Source organism: Cibotium barometz, chromosome 47, assembly GCF_041138505.1.
Source record: "Cibotium barometz isolate CiBa-2024 chromosome 47, ASM4113850v1, whole genome shotgun sequence".
Classification (NCBI taxonomy): domain Eukaryota; kingdom Viridiplantae; phylum Streptophyta; class Polypodiopsida; order Cyatheales; family Cibotiaceae; genus Cibotium; species Cibotium barometz.
The window spans coordinates 46,521,138-46,534,177 of record NC_141092.1 but is presented as its reverse complement, the minus strand read 5'-3'; the positions used below and the strand labels follow the sequence as shown (position 1 = coordinate 46,534,177).

General features: G+C 46.5%; 1 protein-coding gene across 2 annotated transcripts; it reads left to right on the top strand.

Moving 5' to 3' along the window:
- Positions 1-1,461: 1,461 nt before the first annotated feature.
- Positions 1,462-3,704, top strand: LOC147611767 (stem-specific protein TSJT1-like). Of its 2 annotated transcripts, none has more exons than XM_086784828.1 (5): positions 1,462-1,601; positions 2,182-2,385; positions 2,579-2,819; positions 3,017-3,137; positions 3,244-3,704. In XM_086784828.1, the coding sequence occupies exons 2-5, from the start codon at positions 2,195-2,197 to the stop codon at positions 3,420-3,422; spliced, it is 732 nt and encodes a 243-aa protein (XP_086640954.1). In that variant the 5' UTR covers positions 1,462-1,601; positions 2,182-2,194; the 3' UTR covers positions 3,423-3,704. The 2 variants fall into 2 exon arrangements, with proteins under 2 accessions (XP_086640954.1, XP_086640955.1); XM_086784829.1 differs by having other exon boundaries at positions 1,463-1,601; positions 2,175-2,385.
- The last annotated feature ends 9,336 nt before the right edge of the window (positions 3,705-13,040 follow it).

The window sequence follows — 13,040 nt, the reverse complement described above, 5'->3', positions numbered from 1 at the left end:
CTAATCTCTCTTAGCCTTGCATTAGCTCTTTGGAAGTAGATATTTTCATTAAATGCTTTTCCACAATAAGGTGAAAAAAATCATCACCATGATATTGTAAAACCAATTACATGCTAGAACATCAAATGGTCTCTAGATTTGGTGCCTCATCCAAACCCTTTTTGAAAGTCTTTCATTTTGGTCCTTTCACCTTCATGTAGATATACACCACCAAAGAGTGAAAGTTGTAACTCTCACATGAAGCCTTGAAGGGCATGTAATGTGATCATCAAAGTCGTCGTTTGGTTACCGACGAGTATTGGACTTGGAAAGCACTTGAAAGTTGAAAGTGCTCTCTCTCTCTCTCTCTCTCTCTCTCTCTCTCTCTCACACACACACACACACACACACACACACACACACACACACACACACACTCACACACACGTGCATGCACAAACATGTACCTAGTAAGTTGAAAGTGTTCTCTCTCTCTCTCTCTCTCTCTCTCTCTCTCTCTCTCTCTCTCTCTCTCTCTCTCTCTCACACACACACACACACACACACACACACACGTGCATGCACAAACATGTACCTAGTAAGTTGAAAGTGCTCTCTCTCTCTCTCTCTCTCTCTCTCTCTCTCTCTCACACACACACACACACACACACACACACACACACACACAGAGAGTTAAGAAATGGGTGGACAAAATATACAATTTGTTCACAAGGCCAAGTTGAGGTCAATATTGTACTTGAGGATTTTGGGCTTCTTTGCACACAAGTTTATAGAGCATACTATAAGTGGATGAAGTGGGGGGCCAAGCCCATGTGATGTCAGGCTACAAAGAGTCCTAGTGGCAAGGCCCTAAACCATGCTTGAAAATTCAATTATTAAATTGCGAAAAGATGATACAAAAGTGCTTCAAGTACCTATTATCCAATTCATTCAATTGCGTGCTGAAATGCCCATTTTAGATGTAAACCTTGCAAAATTTTCAATTGTCCAAATGTATGTGTATGTCTCATGTATAGGAACATATGCTTGTCAAAGCGTTCACGGAAAATATTTTTCTAGAAGATCACAAAACTTAAGAGCCTTGAAATTTCGAAGGTTTTGCTTGAGAATTTGCAAATTTTTGAGCTAAAATACAACTAAGATGCCTTTAATTTTATAAAATTTACAAAAATAAGGACTAAAAATTCAAAGGTAAGGACAAAGATGTTGCAAGGTCCATTGTCTGGGAACACTTCAAAGGTTCCACACTGAAAAAATCTACTCTCCAAGTGGGAGCATTTCGTATCAGAAAAGAAAGATGATGAAATCTCGCAAACAGTAATTAATTTTTTTTTTAAAAAAGAGAATCTTGGAAACTTAATTAAAAAAATAAGCTTTATATTTTTATTATACTTTTATTTATTTAATGATTTAAAAAATCACCTTATGCCACGTGAACGAGCTGAATAGGCTACGAAAAACCGTGCACATCCACGTCATCGTCGTCTTGGACTTGCTGATCCGCCTGCCTTGCGTGCTACCCCCCTCTTCGAACTCCCGTCGCCATAGCCACAGAGCTCTCAAGCTCTGCATCCTCCCTTCTGTCATCGTACATACTACAGGTAGAATCTTGCCTCTGCACAGTCGTTTTTGTGTAGATTTTCTGTAGCTCCATCGCCACCCAATCTTGTCTTTTCATGGATTTTCTGCGTTTTTTCTTCCCCTGTATTTTGAAGAGAGGTTTTTGCACTGTGTGAGGCCTCTTTCGCCATATATGCAGAATTAGGGTTCTCAGACTTAGATGTACACAATTAGAGCTTCTTGTTAGTTTTCGTGCACGCGCCATAGATGTATCTTTTGAGGATTTTTCTTTTTCTCAACTAATTTTTCTATCTTCTGTGTAAAGCAGAAGGGATATTTGAACTGTGTGTGTCATCGCCATAGCCAAAGATGACATCCATGCATGGTGTGATTTTATGTAATGTAAAAAAGAACACAGGAGATGGCATCCATGACCATGGTCCAGTTCATGTTATTTTCTATAAGACAAATTTTAAAAACAAATCAAACGAGAACACAGGAGATGGCATCCATAGCCTGATTTGTGTGCTTTTTTTGGTGTGGAAGAAATATGTGGTTGGCCATGGATGTCCTCCGTGGCCTGACTTATGTTGTGTTTTCATTCTTTCTGCAAGAACACAGGGTTTGATCCAAGATGTTGGCAATCTTCAGCGAGGCAGTGGTGCATGGGCCGGAGGCCCTTTCCTCGCCTGGGTCGGCCAGGTGCAGCTCTGGCGACCTTATTGCCAAGTTCCGGGCCACTCATGCGCAGTCGGTCTGCATAGGCTTTGACGGGAATTCTTCCATGGCCTACACCCATGAACGCCAAGCCCTTCTCACACCACGGTATGTGAAAACCACCAAGGTTGTTTTTTTCGCTGACATTACTGGGAAAGAAGTAGTGAGAATTTTTTCACATTCAGCCATGTAGAGGAGAAAATAAATGTACCTGAGAAAGCTGCACAGCTTAGATCTAAAATTGCAAGCATATTACTGCACATAAAACTTGGAAACCTGCATGTACACCTCATCACTGCAGGGCTTTTGCTGCCATCGATGACATATTCTGTGTATTCGAGGGCGTACTGGAGAATCTCCCCATTCTCCGACAGCAGTATGGGCTGTCTAAGTCAGTAAATGAAGCGCTGCTTGTCATAGAGGCATACAGGGCTCTGAGAGACCGGGCTCCATATCCTCCAGATCAGGTGGTGGGAGATTTGCAAGGCCACTTCGCCTTTATTCTGTATGACAACTGTACCCACAAGATCTTTGTCGCTGCGGTGAGTTCTTCTGGATAGGAGGCATGTTGTTATACATAATCTGGTTGAGACATCAATGTGTATACGGCAACACAAGTACTTAAGATTGGTTTAGCATCAGAGACCCTCAAGTATTTCATTAAGGTTTGAGATGTGGAATTTTTATATTTAACCTAATCAGCAAGTTGTGAAGAAGATTTCTCTTGAATTGGTTGCAGGACCCTTTCGGCAAAGTGCCACTATATTGGGGGACCACATCTGATGCTTCAGTTGCCTTCTCAGATGATGAGCAGCTCATTCAGAAGACGTGTGGGAAATCCTTTGCAGTCTTTCCTCAAGGTAAGCAATGGCTTTGCTTTTTCTGCCATTGTTACAGTCTTCCCTGACATGGGTATACGATGAGTAATTTAAGCACTGAACTGTCACTCATATTGGGACTTTGTAGGTTGCTACTTCTCAAGCAACGATGGACTGAGGAGTTTTGAGCATCCATTGAAGGAAGTAAAGGCTGTGCCCCGAGTAGATAGTGAGGGTCAAACTTACGGCTCTACCTTCAAAGTGGATTTTGGGAGGGATCCATCTCGAAATCGGACTGATGGCCTAAGCCCTTGGGCAGTCATGTAGATCTGAGTCTTGATATGGTGCTCCATGTTTTGGAAGTCTCAATGTAAATATCGCTCTTTTTTGGCTGGTTAGAAAGCAAGTCTTCTATCTAAAAACAGCAACATAAAGAAGTGCATGAAACTCCTCACCATGTTTGTAAAGATGTATGTTGCGTTGGCTACATGTTAGTACTGTGGTAAAGCATAAGCCTCATTGCATGAATAATATGCTCTATGTTACATACAATTTTCTATTACGTCTAGCTCATAAAGTTTTGGGCTTATACATGAGTAGATTCTGCAATTTCTGTGTTGAAAGTCTGTTGCAGTGGACATGGGAAAAGCCAGCGAATGGTGCGAAACTCCTCCAACTCCTCCATAGCTAATAGACGTATGTTGCTTTAGTAATATGGTAATGCATAAGCCTCATCACCTGAATAATATGCTCTATATTACATACAATTTTCTAGTGTCTTGTGCTTGGCATGAGTAGTCGCATGTTGTGTAGCTCATGAAGTTCTGGGCTTATACATATGAGTAGATTCTGCATTGTGTGTAAATCTGCTGCAGTGGACACCGGGAAAAGCCAGGAGAAGGCAAATGGCAGTTAGTTACACATGCTTGGTGTGAATTGGAGGGTTGTTCCCCGTGTGATGGAGTTGTGAGGTCAATGTTAAATGGGCAAGTACTAGATGGTCCCTGGTAGGGTGAGATGCCCTTTGCAAACTGGTTGCCATAGCTGTCAAAAAGTTCTTGAGTGGAAGTGGAACGTGTTTTAATGCCAAAAACCACCCTTTCTCTCGACAAACATCTTGGAAGCTGAAGTAAAGAGCCTAAAAAAACAGGTGGTGGGTGTGACTTTGCTTTCTTCCATGTATTTGATTCTACCCCCCCTTCGTTATATCTGGCTGTCATCCATGACCGTGCTCACCAAAACCTAGGTGGAGCTAGCCTCAGAGGTGAACGGGAGGCATACATTGTAACACTGGTTTGTAGGTATATTACCTCAAACGACATGCTATTGCACATTTCACCATCTGGTTTTGGTGGAAAAGGTCCAGCAATCTAATCAGATTGATGTCCACTTTTATTGTAGTAGATGTATGTCAAAACCTTATCAATCAAAATGATAGTGCAAAGGTCCAGCAATCTACCCTTGAACTTGTATCAAGTTGATGTCACCTTTTAACTTGTATGATAACTTTTTGATAGTAATATATCATTGCATGACTAATATATGCAGTAGATGTCGACAAACCTCCAATATATGTAAATAGATGTTTAGCAGAAGTATTGTTGATCCCTTTCTCCCAAACATCATCCAGGCAGTAATTTAAGAACATTGGTTTAGATGTCAATGTACTTGAAATTAGTGGGTGTGCATTTTTTAAAAAGGAGTTTTTTTTTTGGACTTTGATAGTTGTCCACATGATCTGGTTTTGAGCTGCAGCCTTGAAAATGGTGTATATGGTAAATTCTTTTTGGTTGGAGAAGATCCCTTTGGGAACACCATGAACTAATTCTGAGCTTTTAATTAAGCGTATAAGAAGGATTATGTGCAACGAGAGTAAATTCCTTGTCTTTGGCTTACTAAAAGCTTTAAAAGATTACGTAGTGAGCAATTGTGATAGCATCAATCTTTGATGACAAGTTATTACAACACTCGATCGCTCAATTGTTTCATTTCTTACAAACAAGTCGTTTCATTTCTTACAAAGATAATCAAAAAGAGAGAAAGCTCCTTAAAGGATAAGCATAACCACAAATCTAATCCAATGTTGCACATCTGATCCATGTTATACTTTCATTGAATGATCTTTTAATTTTGTGATACACTTGATCCATGTTATACTCTCATTAAATGATCTTTGAATTTTGTGATGTCACACAACATTGGCTTAGGTTTCACTATCCACCCTTGAGAGAACATAAACGTAGCGACAGACCAAGGGGCATCAAGAGGGTATATGTTGCTAACTGTCTGGAAGAGAGAAGTGCTAGGTGTGGGTATCTCTGTGTTTGGGGAGCTCCCATATCCTCTGCAAAAATGTCACTGACTAGAACAGGGCTTCGGTAACCACTGGTGTGGCTCCTATCTCTGCTCTGACAATCTCATGAGGTATCGATGTTTTGCCCCGAATCATGCATGCGATCATAGTCACCAGTGGTTTCTCTAGTACCGACCATCCATCATAGAAATCTCTCTGGTCTGACCTGCGACGACAAGCAACTCCCTCCTCGTGTGGTAAGTCCCCATATGGGTGAGCCATATAAGAGTGTAGGTGTGACCAATGCGTCAAACAACCAGAGTTCGGTGTGCGGCTCCTGAAACTGAATGTAGGCACATTGTCTCTCTAGTGCCCCTAGGGCTACATATCCACGTGCCAATATAGCCTTTGCTGCTACTTGCCTCATAGAGAACTGTGGCCCGTTGAATGTGACTCCTAGGTACACATGATCTGGTGTACTCCATTGATTCACCTCTAAAAGTGAACTGATGGTCGGATCTAGTCACCCAGGCGGCCTGTGCGGTATTGAAGACCATAATCTTAGTCTTCCCAAGGTTCACTGTGAGGTCCCTATCTGCATAAAGCAACTGCAAAGCATCCAAATGCTGTTGCAAACCCTCAGGGGAGTCTGCAATAAGTACAATGTCATCGGCATATAGCAGTATGGGTATCCAAACCCCTGCCAGATTGGCCCCTGGCCCCCCATCCTATCAATGTAGTTGAATATCTCATCAATGTAAAATCCAAAAAGGGTGGGTGATAGTGGGCATCCCTGCTTCACCCCAATGGTGCTAGTCACTGTATCCGACATTTCTCCGAGAGTCCGTACTCTGCCTATCATCACTGCCTCATATAATGCATAAATGCCCCACTGCATCTCCTCGGGAACACCAATGTCATGCAATCCCCTCATGAGTCTGGTACATGGCACCGTGTCAAAGGCTTTGCGGAAGTCCACAAAGCAGCAATATATCCTCTTCCCCCGTGCTCGTCCCTCCTCAATGAGAGCCCTGAGGGTAAATATGTGATCCAACGTCGTGAAACCTCATGATGTCCGCGTACAACGGCATATATGGTGATTCTCCCGGCGTAGCGTATATGGAATGTGCCGGTGGGAAGTAGCATACTGCAATGTAAATGTCCCGAGGTCTATTTGTGCTCACTTTGATCCACATGTAGCGTGCGTTTGCACCTCATCACATGTATTGCCTCCCGTAAGTCCTCCCTTAACAGTACTGCTACCCCCTCACTTCCTCTAGTCTCCCCTGCTATGCATGGTTGGGGTCGACATACTGATTCCCATCTATACCCAAGAACCTCCGGTAATTTACTCCCTGCACATTGGGGTGTGTGTATACATGGCAATATCCCGACCTTTGAAAGTGTCCTCGAAGTACCCTGCATCTACCCGTAGGGCTCCATTGCAATTCCACACCGATAACTTCAAGGTCCCATAGGCCGCACCCCGTCAGGATGACCGGCGCTCCCAGATGAATACTTGCCCATCTCTATATACAGCCCACTTCCCCTCCTTACGTGCTAAGAACACTCGAGGCATGTTTTCCTTCCGGTGTGCTACCTGGGCCGGCGTAAGAGTCTCATCTAGATAAATTTTCTCTCCCTTAAGTGCGGCCCTCTTAGCGAGAAAGGCCACCTTCTTATCCATATCTGCAAATTTCAATATCAATGCTCGTGCTCTAGCGGGATATTCTTTCCCACTCTCCAGGCCTCTACTATGGGAATCTGTGGCTCCTATCTTTGTACTCAGTGTCTTAGCATCTTCTTGAGGAGTACCTTTCTCCCCCCTCTATAACCCGTACATGTAGGGCTCTCGCTCGCCGTTTAGCCTCTTCTCTTCGAGGGTTGCATTCATCACCTCCACTTTATTGTCATGCATTCCCTTGTGCTTTTTTACCACATCAATCCACTTAGCATTTTCTTCCACCTTCGCCTTGGTGCGCTGTGCAACCTCGGCGAAGGTTTTTATCTCCTTCTCCACCTGTATTTTTAGTTCTTTTATTTCCTCCTGCATTTGAGGTGCTGCAGCCATGCCTTGTCCCTCATTTTGATGGTCTAACTTTTCCTTGCATGCATTCAGCTCTGCCCTTGATTCCAAGATCATTTTATGCATTTCCTCTTGCAATTCTTTTTTGATTTCAACCTGCATGAAAGTTTGTACAACCTGCAGTTCCGCCCATACTTGGGCTTGCATCTCGCCCTTCATTTTTGCATACATGTCTACATACGCTTCAGCCAAACAGGCATGTGTTTCTTGCTACATTTCTTGCTTAACTTCCTCACGCAGGAGGCGTATCTCTGTCCTGACCAATCTGTGTATCTCATGATACATTGCTTCATCGATTCTCTTGGATGTCTTCCCCAATTGCTTTGACCCCGGGGAGGGCGTCCATTCCCTACCTTTTCTCACGTAAAACTTCTAAACAGAAAGGGACTTTACCAGTGTATGAAATGCAGCATCAGCGACTCCTCGAGTTCGGCGACAATCTCCTCTTCGTCCATGTTGTTACTTCCTTAGCATTGGCTGCTCCTCTTCAACATTGGCGGCTAAGAGAGAGAGAGAGAGAGAGAGAGAGAGAGAGAGAGAGATGGCGGGGTGGGCTGGGCACAGCAAGCGAGAGAGAGATGGCGAGGTGGGCTGGGCACAGCAAGCGAGGCAAGAGTGCTTGTGTGAGAGAGGAGAGAGGGCTGGTGACTAGGGGCAAGGGCGAGGGGGGAGAGAGAGAGAGAGAGAGAGTAGGCGAGGGGGGAGGGAGAGGGCGAGGGCAAGGGCGAGAGGAGGGGAGGGGCGGAGAGTAGGCAAGGGCGAGGGAGGGGTTGGGCGAGAGTGGAGGGTGGGCGAGAGGGGGGAGGGCGAGGGGCGAAGGACGAAAGGGTGGGCAAGGTGGGTGGGCGAGAGGGCGAGGGCGAGGGCGAGGGCAAAGGGGTGGGCGAGGGGAGGGTTGACGAGAAACAAGCAGTAGCACGAATAGCAAACCAACGAACCAGCCTGCGAACATCGAACCAGCGAACCAAAGAGAGAGAAAGAAAGAAAGAAAGAAAGAAAGATATATTAACGTCTACGAGAGGCCAAAGTCGGCCTATGAGACAAAAAATAATACAACTGTGTTCTTCCGGTCATCGGAAGAAAAGGAAAAGAAAGAAAAGAAAAAGTTTGCATGTGTCTGGATACAACTGTGAATCATCATGGATCGGTGGAGCCCATATACAAACAATATAAAGAGGGGTGGGGATGTGGATGGAGTGCTAAGGCAAGATGCATCTCTATATGCTGAAGGGGTAGTACAAGCATGCTATGCAGATCTATGTCTAACTCCATCCAGTGCCATAAGAGGGATATAAGATATCATACATCGCCGATGCTGAGGCTGTAAGTGGCGTGAACATGTACCCTGAGTTTGAATGAAAGCGAGCTAGCCTCTCCTGTGTCTCCATCTGGTGTCTCATCCGGATAGCTGCTATCTCTCGCTGACGGAGTCGGGGTGCTCTGTGTCCAATCTGTCTAGGTCTCCTCTTGGCTCTCAATTCCTCTGCTCTATGTGCGGTCACCCCACGTGGTACATCAACTGGCATTGGCATAGCTCTCTGGAAGAAATCTGGGAGCTGGGACTGTCTCCTACCCCTAGTGGGAGCGGGTGTCTGGAGGAGTCTCTCTCGAGAACTATGAAGCTCTAGTAGTAGTCTGCCAAGCTGTCTCGCTGGTCCGAGGCCTCCATCCACTGATGTAGTGAAGAGTGCTCCTCAAACAATCCTGCATAACTATCTCTGACCCCCTGGTGGGCTCTACATCTACATACAAAGTGATCCTCAGTCTCCACCTCCTCGCGGCACAATCTGCATATCCGCTTGGCTCTGGGAACCCGTGCCGCTCTCCCAGCCTCTATCTCTAGTTGATGTGATGAGACTCGTAGCTATCCAATAGCAACACGAGAGCTATGTGGCATGTATATATCCATATATCGCGGTCGCTATATAAACCCATCCCCTAAGATGCTCATAAAGTGGTCTCTGTAATACAGCATCTTCGGTGGTAGTGGGCTCTCAGGTGCTGTCCATGTCTCCTGTATGTAGCGCTGCCATATGTCATGTCTCATCACTCTGTTCCTCTCATTGAGAGAGGTAACCCCGTGGAGCAGACTAATCATACTGAAAAGGTGGCAACCGCTCAATGTCTATCCCATGATGTGAGAACCACTGTAGCATTTGTGCATACCAAGATCCAGTGTCCAGCCTCGGCCAGCTGTCTCGATGCCTCAAAAGTTCAGTGGGATAATCTCTCCGTGGGCATCTTCCTCATCCTGTATATAAAGGAGATCGTCTGGAACATGCCTCCACTGCCATAGGTGGTGCAGCAAACTCAGCTCGAACAATGTCGTGCGGGACGGATGGTTTGCTGCGTATCATCCTTGAGAGCATCAAGATCTGTGGTCTCTCCAGCTGTACCCATGTGGAGGCTGCAAGCCCTGGTGCCCAAACCGCTGCTGCATACATCAAGGCTGGTGTCACTAATGTATCAAAGAGCCACCCCTTCATGCGGGGTTCCTGAAAATGTGCCTGATGACACTGACGCTCAAGGTCAGCAGGAGCTGCATACCCCGGGTCACTCTGTCTCGGACTGCCTGAGCCATAGAGAAGCGTCCAGCTGAGCTAGTAAATGTGATGCCAAGGTAAACATAAGAGCTCACCACCTCGACCCGCCCTCCTACTAATGTGAGAGTAGTGTGGGTCTTGACTGCGGCGGCGGGTGAGGTGTGGAAGATCATAACCTTGGTTTTCCCAAGGTTCACTGTGAGACCCTGCTGTGCGCAGAAGTCATCAAGAGCAACAAGGTGTCTTTGAAGCCCAACCTGCGTGTCGGATACCAAGACGATGTCATCAGCATAAAGAATAACATGGACAGTAATACCTGATAGCTCAACCCCAGAGCCTCCTCCGTGTGTGATGTAATCGATCACCTCATCAATATAGAGCCCAAAGAGCGTGGGCGAGAGCGAGCACCCTTGCTTCACACCAATGGTGCTAGCAACTCTGTCGGACAAGCCTCCTGGGCATCGGACTCTCCCAAAGACCTGCTCATCATATAGCCTTTATATGCCCCACATCATGTCTGAGGGTATGCCTAGTGTTTGTAGTCACCGAAAGAGGCGCTCTCTGGGCACAGTATCAAATGCCTTGCGGAAATCCACAAAGCAACAATAGAGCCGTTGCCTCCGTGCCTTGGCCTGATCAATCAGGCACCTCAATGTAAAAATGTGGTCGATGGTCGAGAAGGCTCGTCGGAAGCCTGCCTGGCCTGCTGCTCTCAATCCCCCATCCTCTGCATGAGTGCTTAGCTCTGCCTCCAAAACTGCCCCGTATAGTTCGACCAATATACGGCCAATCATGATGGTCCTGTAGTTCCCGGGGTCTAGTACATCTCCCACTTTATGGATCGGCACAATAGTGTGCATCGTCCACTCAGCCGAAAACCCCTCTAACAGAGCTCTATTGAAGAGATGAGCAAGAAATGGTGCCAATGTATCAATAGCATAGATGAGATGCTCTCCCTGTAATCCTGTATGATCTGTAGGCCGTCCATGTTAGAGTCGGCATATGGCCCTCCTAACCATAGGTGGGGTGAAGAAGGTGGAGACTGTGGAGCATGGCTCTGTGGGCTATGGTATAGGGGGCTGTGGGCACATCATAGTGTCTCTCTGCATATGTCTGCCAGGTCTGAGGATTGTTAATAGGTGTGGGAGGACGGGGCTCTCTGAGTCTCCTCCAAGCAGCAGCAGCATCTTTGCTCATGAGCATGTGATATGTGTCCCAGTACTGAGCCTCCTCATAAGCTCGCCACTTACGGCGGGTGAGAGTATGCATCCTCTTGCCTGCCTGTCTCTAGGTGATCTCCTCGCGAGCCCTCTGCACTCGGAGACTGCAGTAAAGGTTTCTACACTCATCATCATACCATCGGTTTTGGGGCATGCTCCCAGATGTAGGTGACTGTCCTGTCTGTATGTGGTATGGGAAACTCCTCACGGGCTGCGGAGTGCAGTACATGTGAGAGCTGGGAGGTGAGCATAGCCATGCGTGCCGATGGGTCTAAGGCAAATAGCTGATCATGAACATGATAGTCATACACATCGGCTAGGTCCTAAGTGAAGTGGAAAATAGTGCGTGGTGGTTCTATGATGGGTGGGTGGGTCTCCAATAACCTCTTGAAAGTGAGGGATAGAAATGCATGATCCGCCCGCATGGTGGTACGGTAAAGTGAGACACCATATCTGCTGCCTCCTGGGATCCCATCACATAGTCCATTGTACTGTTGCCGCTCCCCACTGGAAAGCAAGTCAACCCATTTGAATCTCGCCACTAAGTCATCCCGTTTTATAAATAACAAGATGGTATCGGGCCCCAAGCTCCAGCAAATGTTGCCCATATCCAGTGTTGTCAACTCCTCCGTCAGCAGAGATCCGAGTGGTCCTTGTATCCTCTGTAGCTAGCGGCTCTAGTCTCAAGGGATCCTAAAAGTCATAGATCTCGCACTGTCTGCTCTGAGTCCGTGCATTGAAGTCCCCCATCAAGAAGTCTTCTCCCAATGTCGAATAGTGTAAGATCTCCTCAGATAAGACAGAGTATGGAGACTCACTAGCCTCTCCTCCACCCGGCTCCTCGGTGGTGGCAAACCGCGACCCCTTCGAAGGAAAGTAGCAAAGGGTGATATAAATCCATCTGGTCTCCGAGAGGCGTAAGCTAATCCACATGTATCTTGCCTCCGAGTCTCGTGCTACGACTCGAACATGCTCATGTAATCCATGTCTGAAAAGCATTGCAATACCTCCTGAACCTCGAAAGGTGGCCTGTCTCATCCCCTGTCGGTGAGCTGACTCCCACTGATAACCCTCAACCCGTGGTAAGCCCCTCTCCGAGCTCTCATGTGTCTCTGTCATCATCAAGATGATATCCCGGCCCTCCATCACCTCCTCAAGTCTCCCTGGATGTGTCCATAGGACTCCATTATAGTTCCAAACTGCTATGTGTATCTCTGTCTTCATGTTGTTTCCTCCGTGTCTCATAGGCCAAATGGCGCTATTCGACCCTCTTCCCATCAATGTAGATGTGACCATCCCTATAATGTGCCTTCTTCCCTTCTTTGCGCGCCGTCTTGATCTTCGGCATGCATAATCTTCTGCGCTCCAACTGCATCCATGTGAGGTCATCATCGAAGTAGATGGGGTTCCCTGGCAAGCTCCTCAAGATAGCCCGTCTTCTCATAAAGCTCATCCTACTCTCCTCGTCCGGGAACTGTAGCACTAAGGCCTTGCCTTTGCTGGAGTCCTTTGGGGTTGTCCTCCTCCATACTCTAGTGAATGGGAGTGGCTCATCCTCCTTTAGTCCCAGCTTGGTACATAGGTTCCACCCGCCAATCTCGGGCGTGGAGACAGTGCTCTTTGGTATCCCTGTGACTCGGATGTTTAGGTGCCGGATCCCGTCGCATCTTCTCTTCATCAAGAGTAGACTGCATCATGTGTACATCTTCTTGTACCTCCTTCTTGATGTTCTTCTTCATCACTTGTACATCTTCTTGCACCTTCGTTTTTATGTTCTTCTTCATCACTTCTACCCATCCTTCG

Excerpts from the sequence above, each read along its gene's own strand:
- LOC147611767 (XM_086784828.1), top strand. The coding sequence starts at position 2,195 with ATGTTGGCAATCTTCAGCGAGGCAGTGGTGCATGGGCCGGAGGCCCTT. Across the intron at positions 2,386-2,578 it reads CAAGCCCTTCTCACACCACG|GGCTTTTGCTGCCATCGATG; the intron begins GTATGTGAAAAC and ends TCATCACTGCAG. Across the intron at positions 3,138-3,243 it reads CTTTGCAGTCTTTCCTCAAG|GTTGCTACTTCTCAAGCAAC; the intron begins GTAAGCAATGGC and ends GGGACTTTGTAG.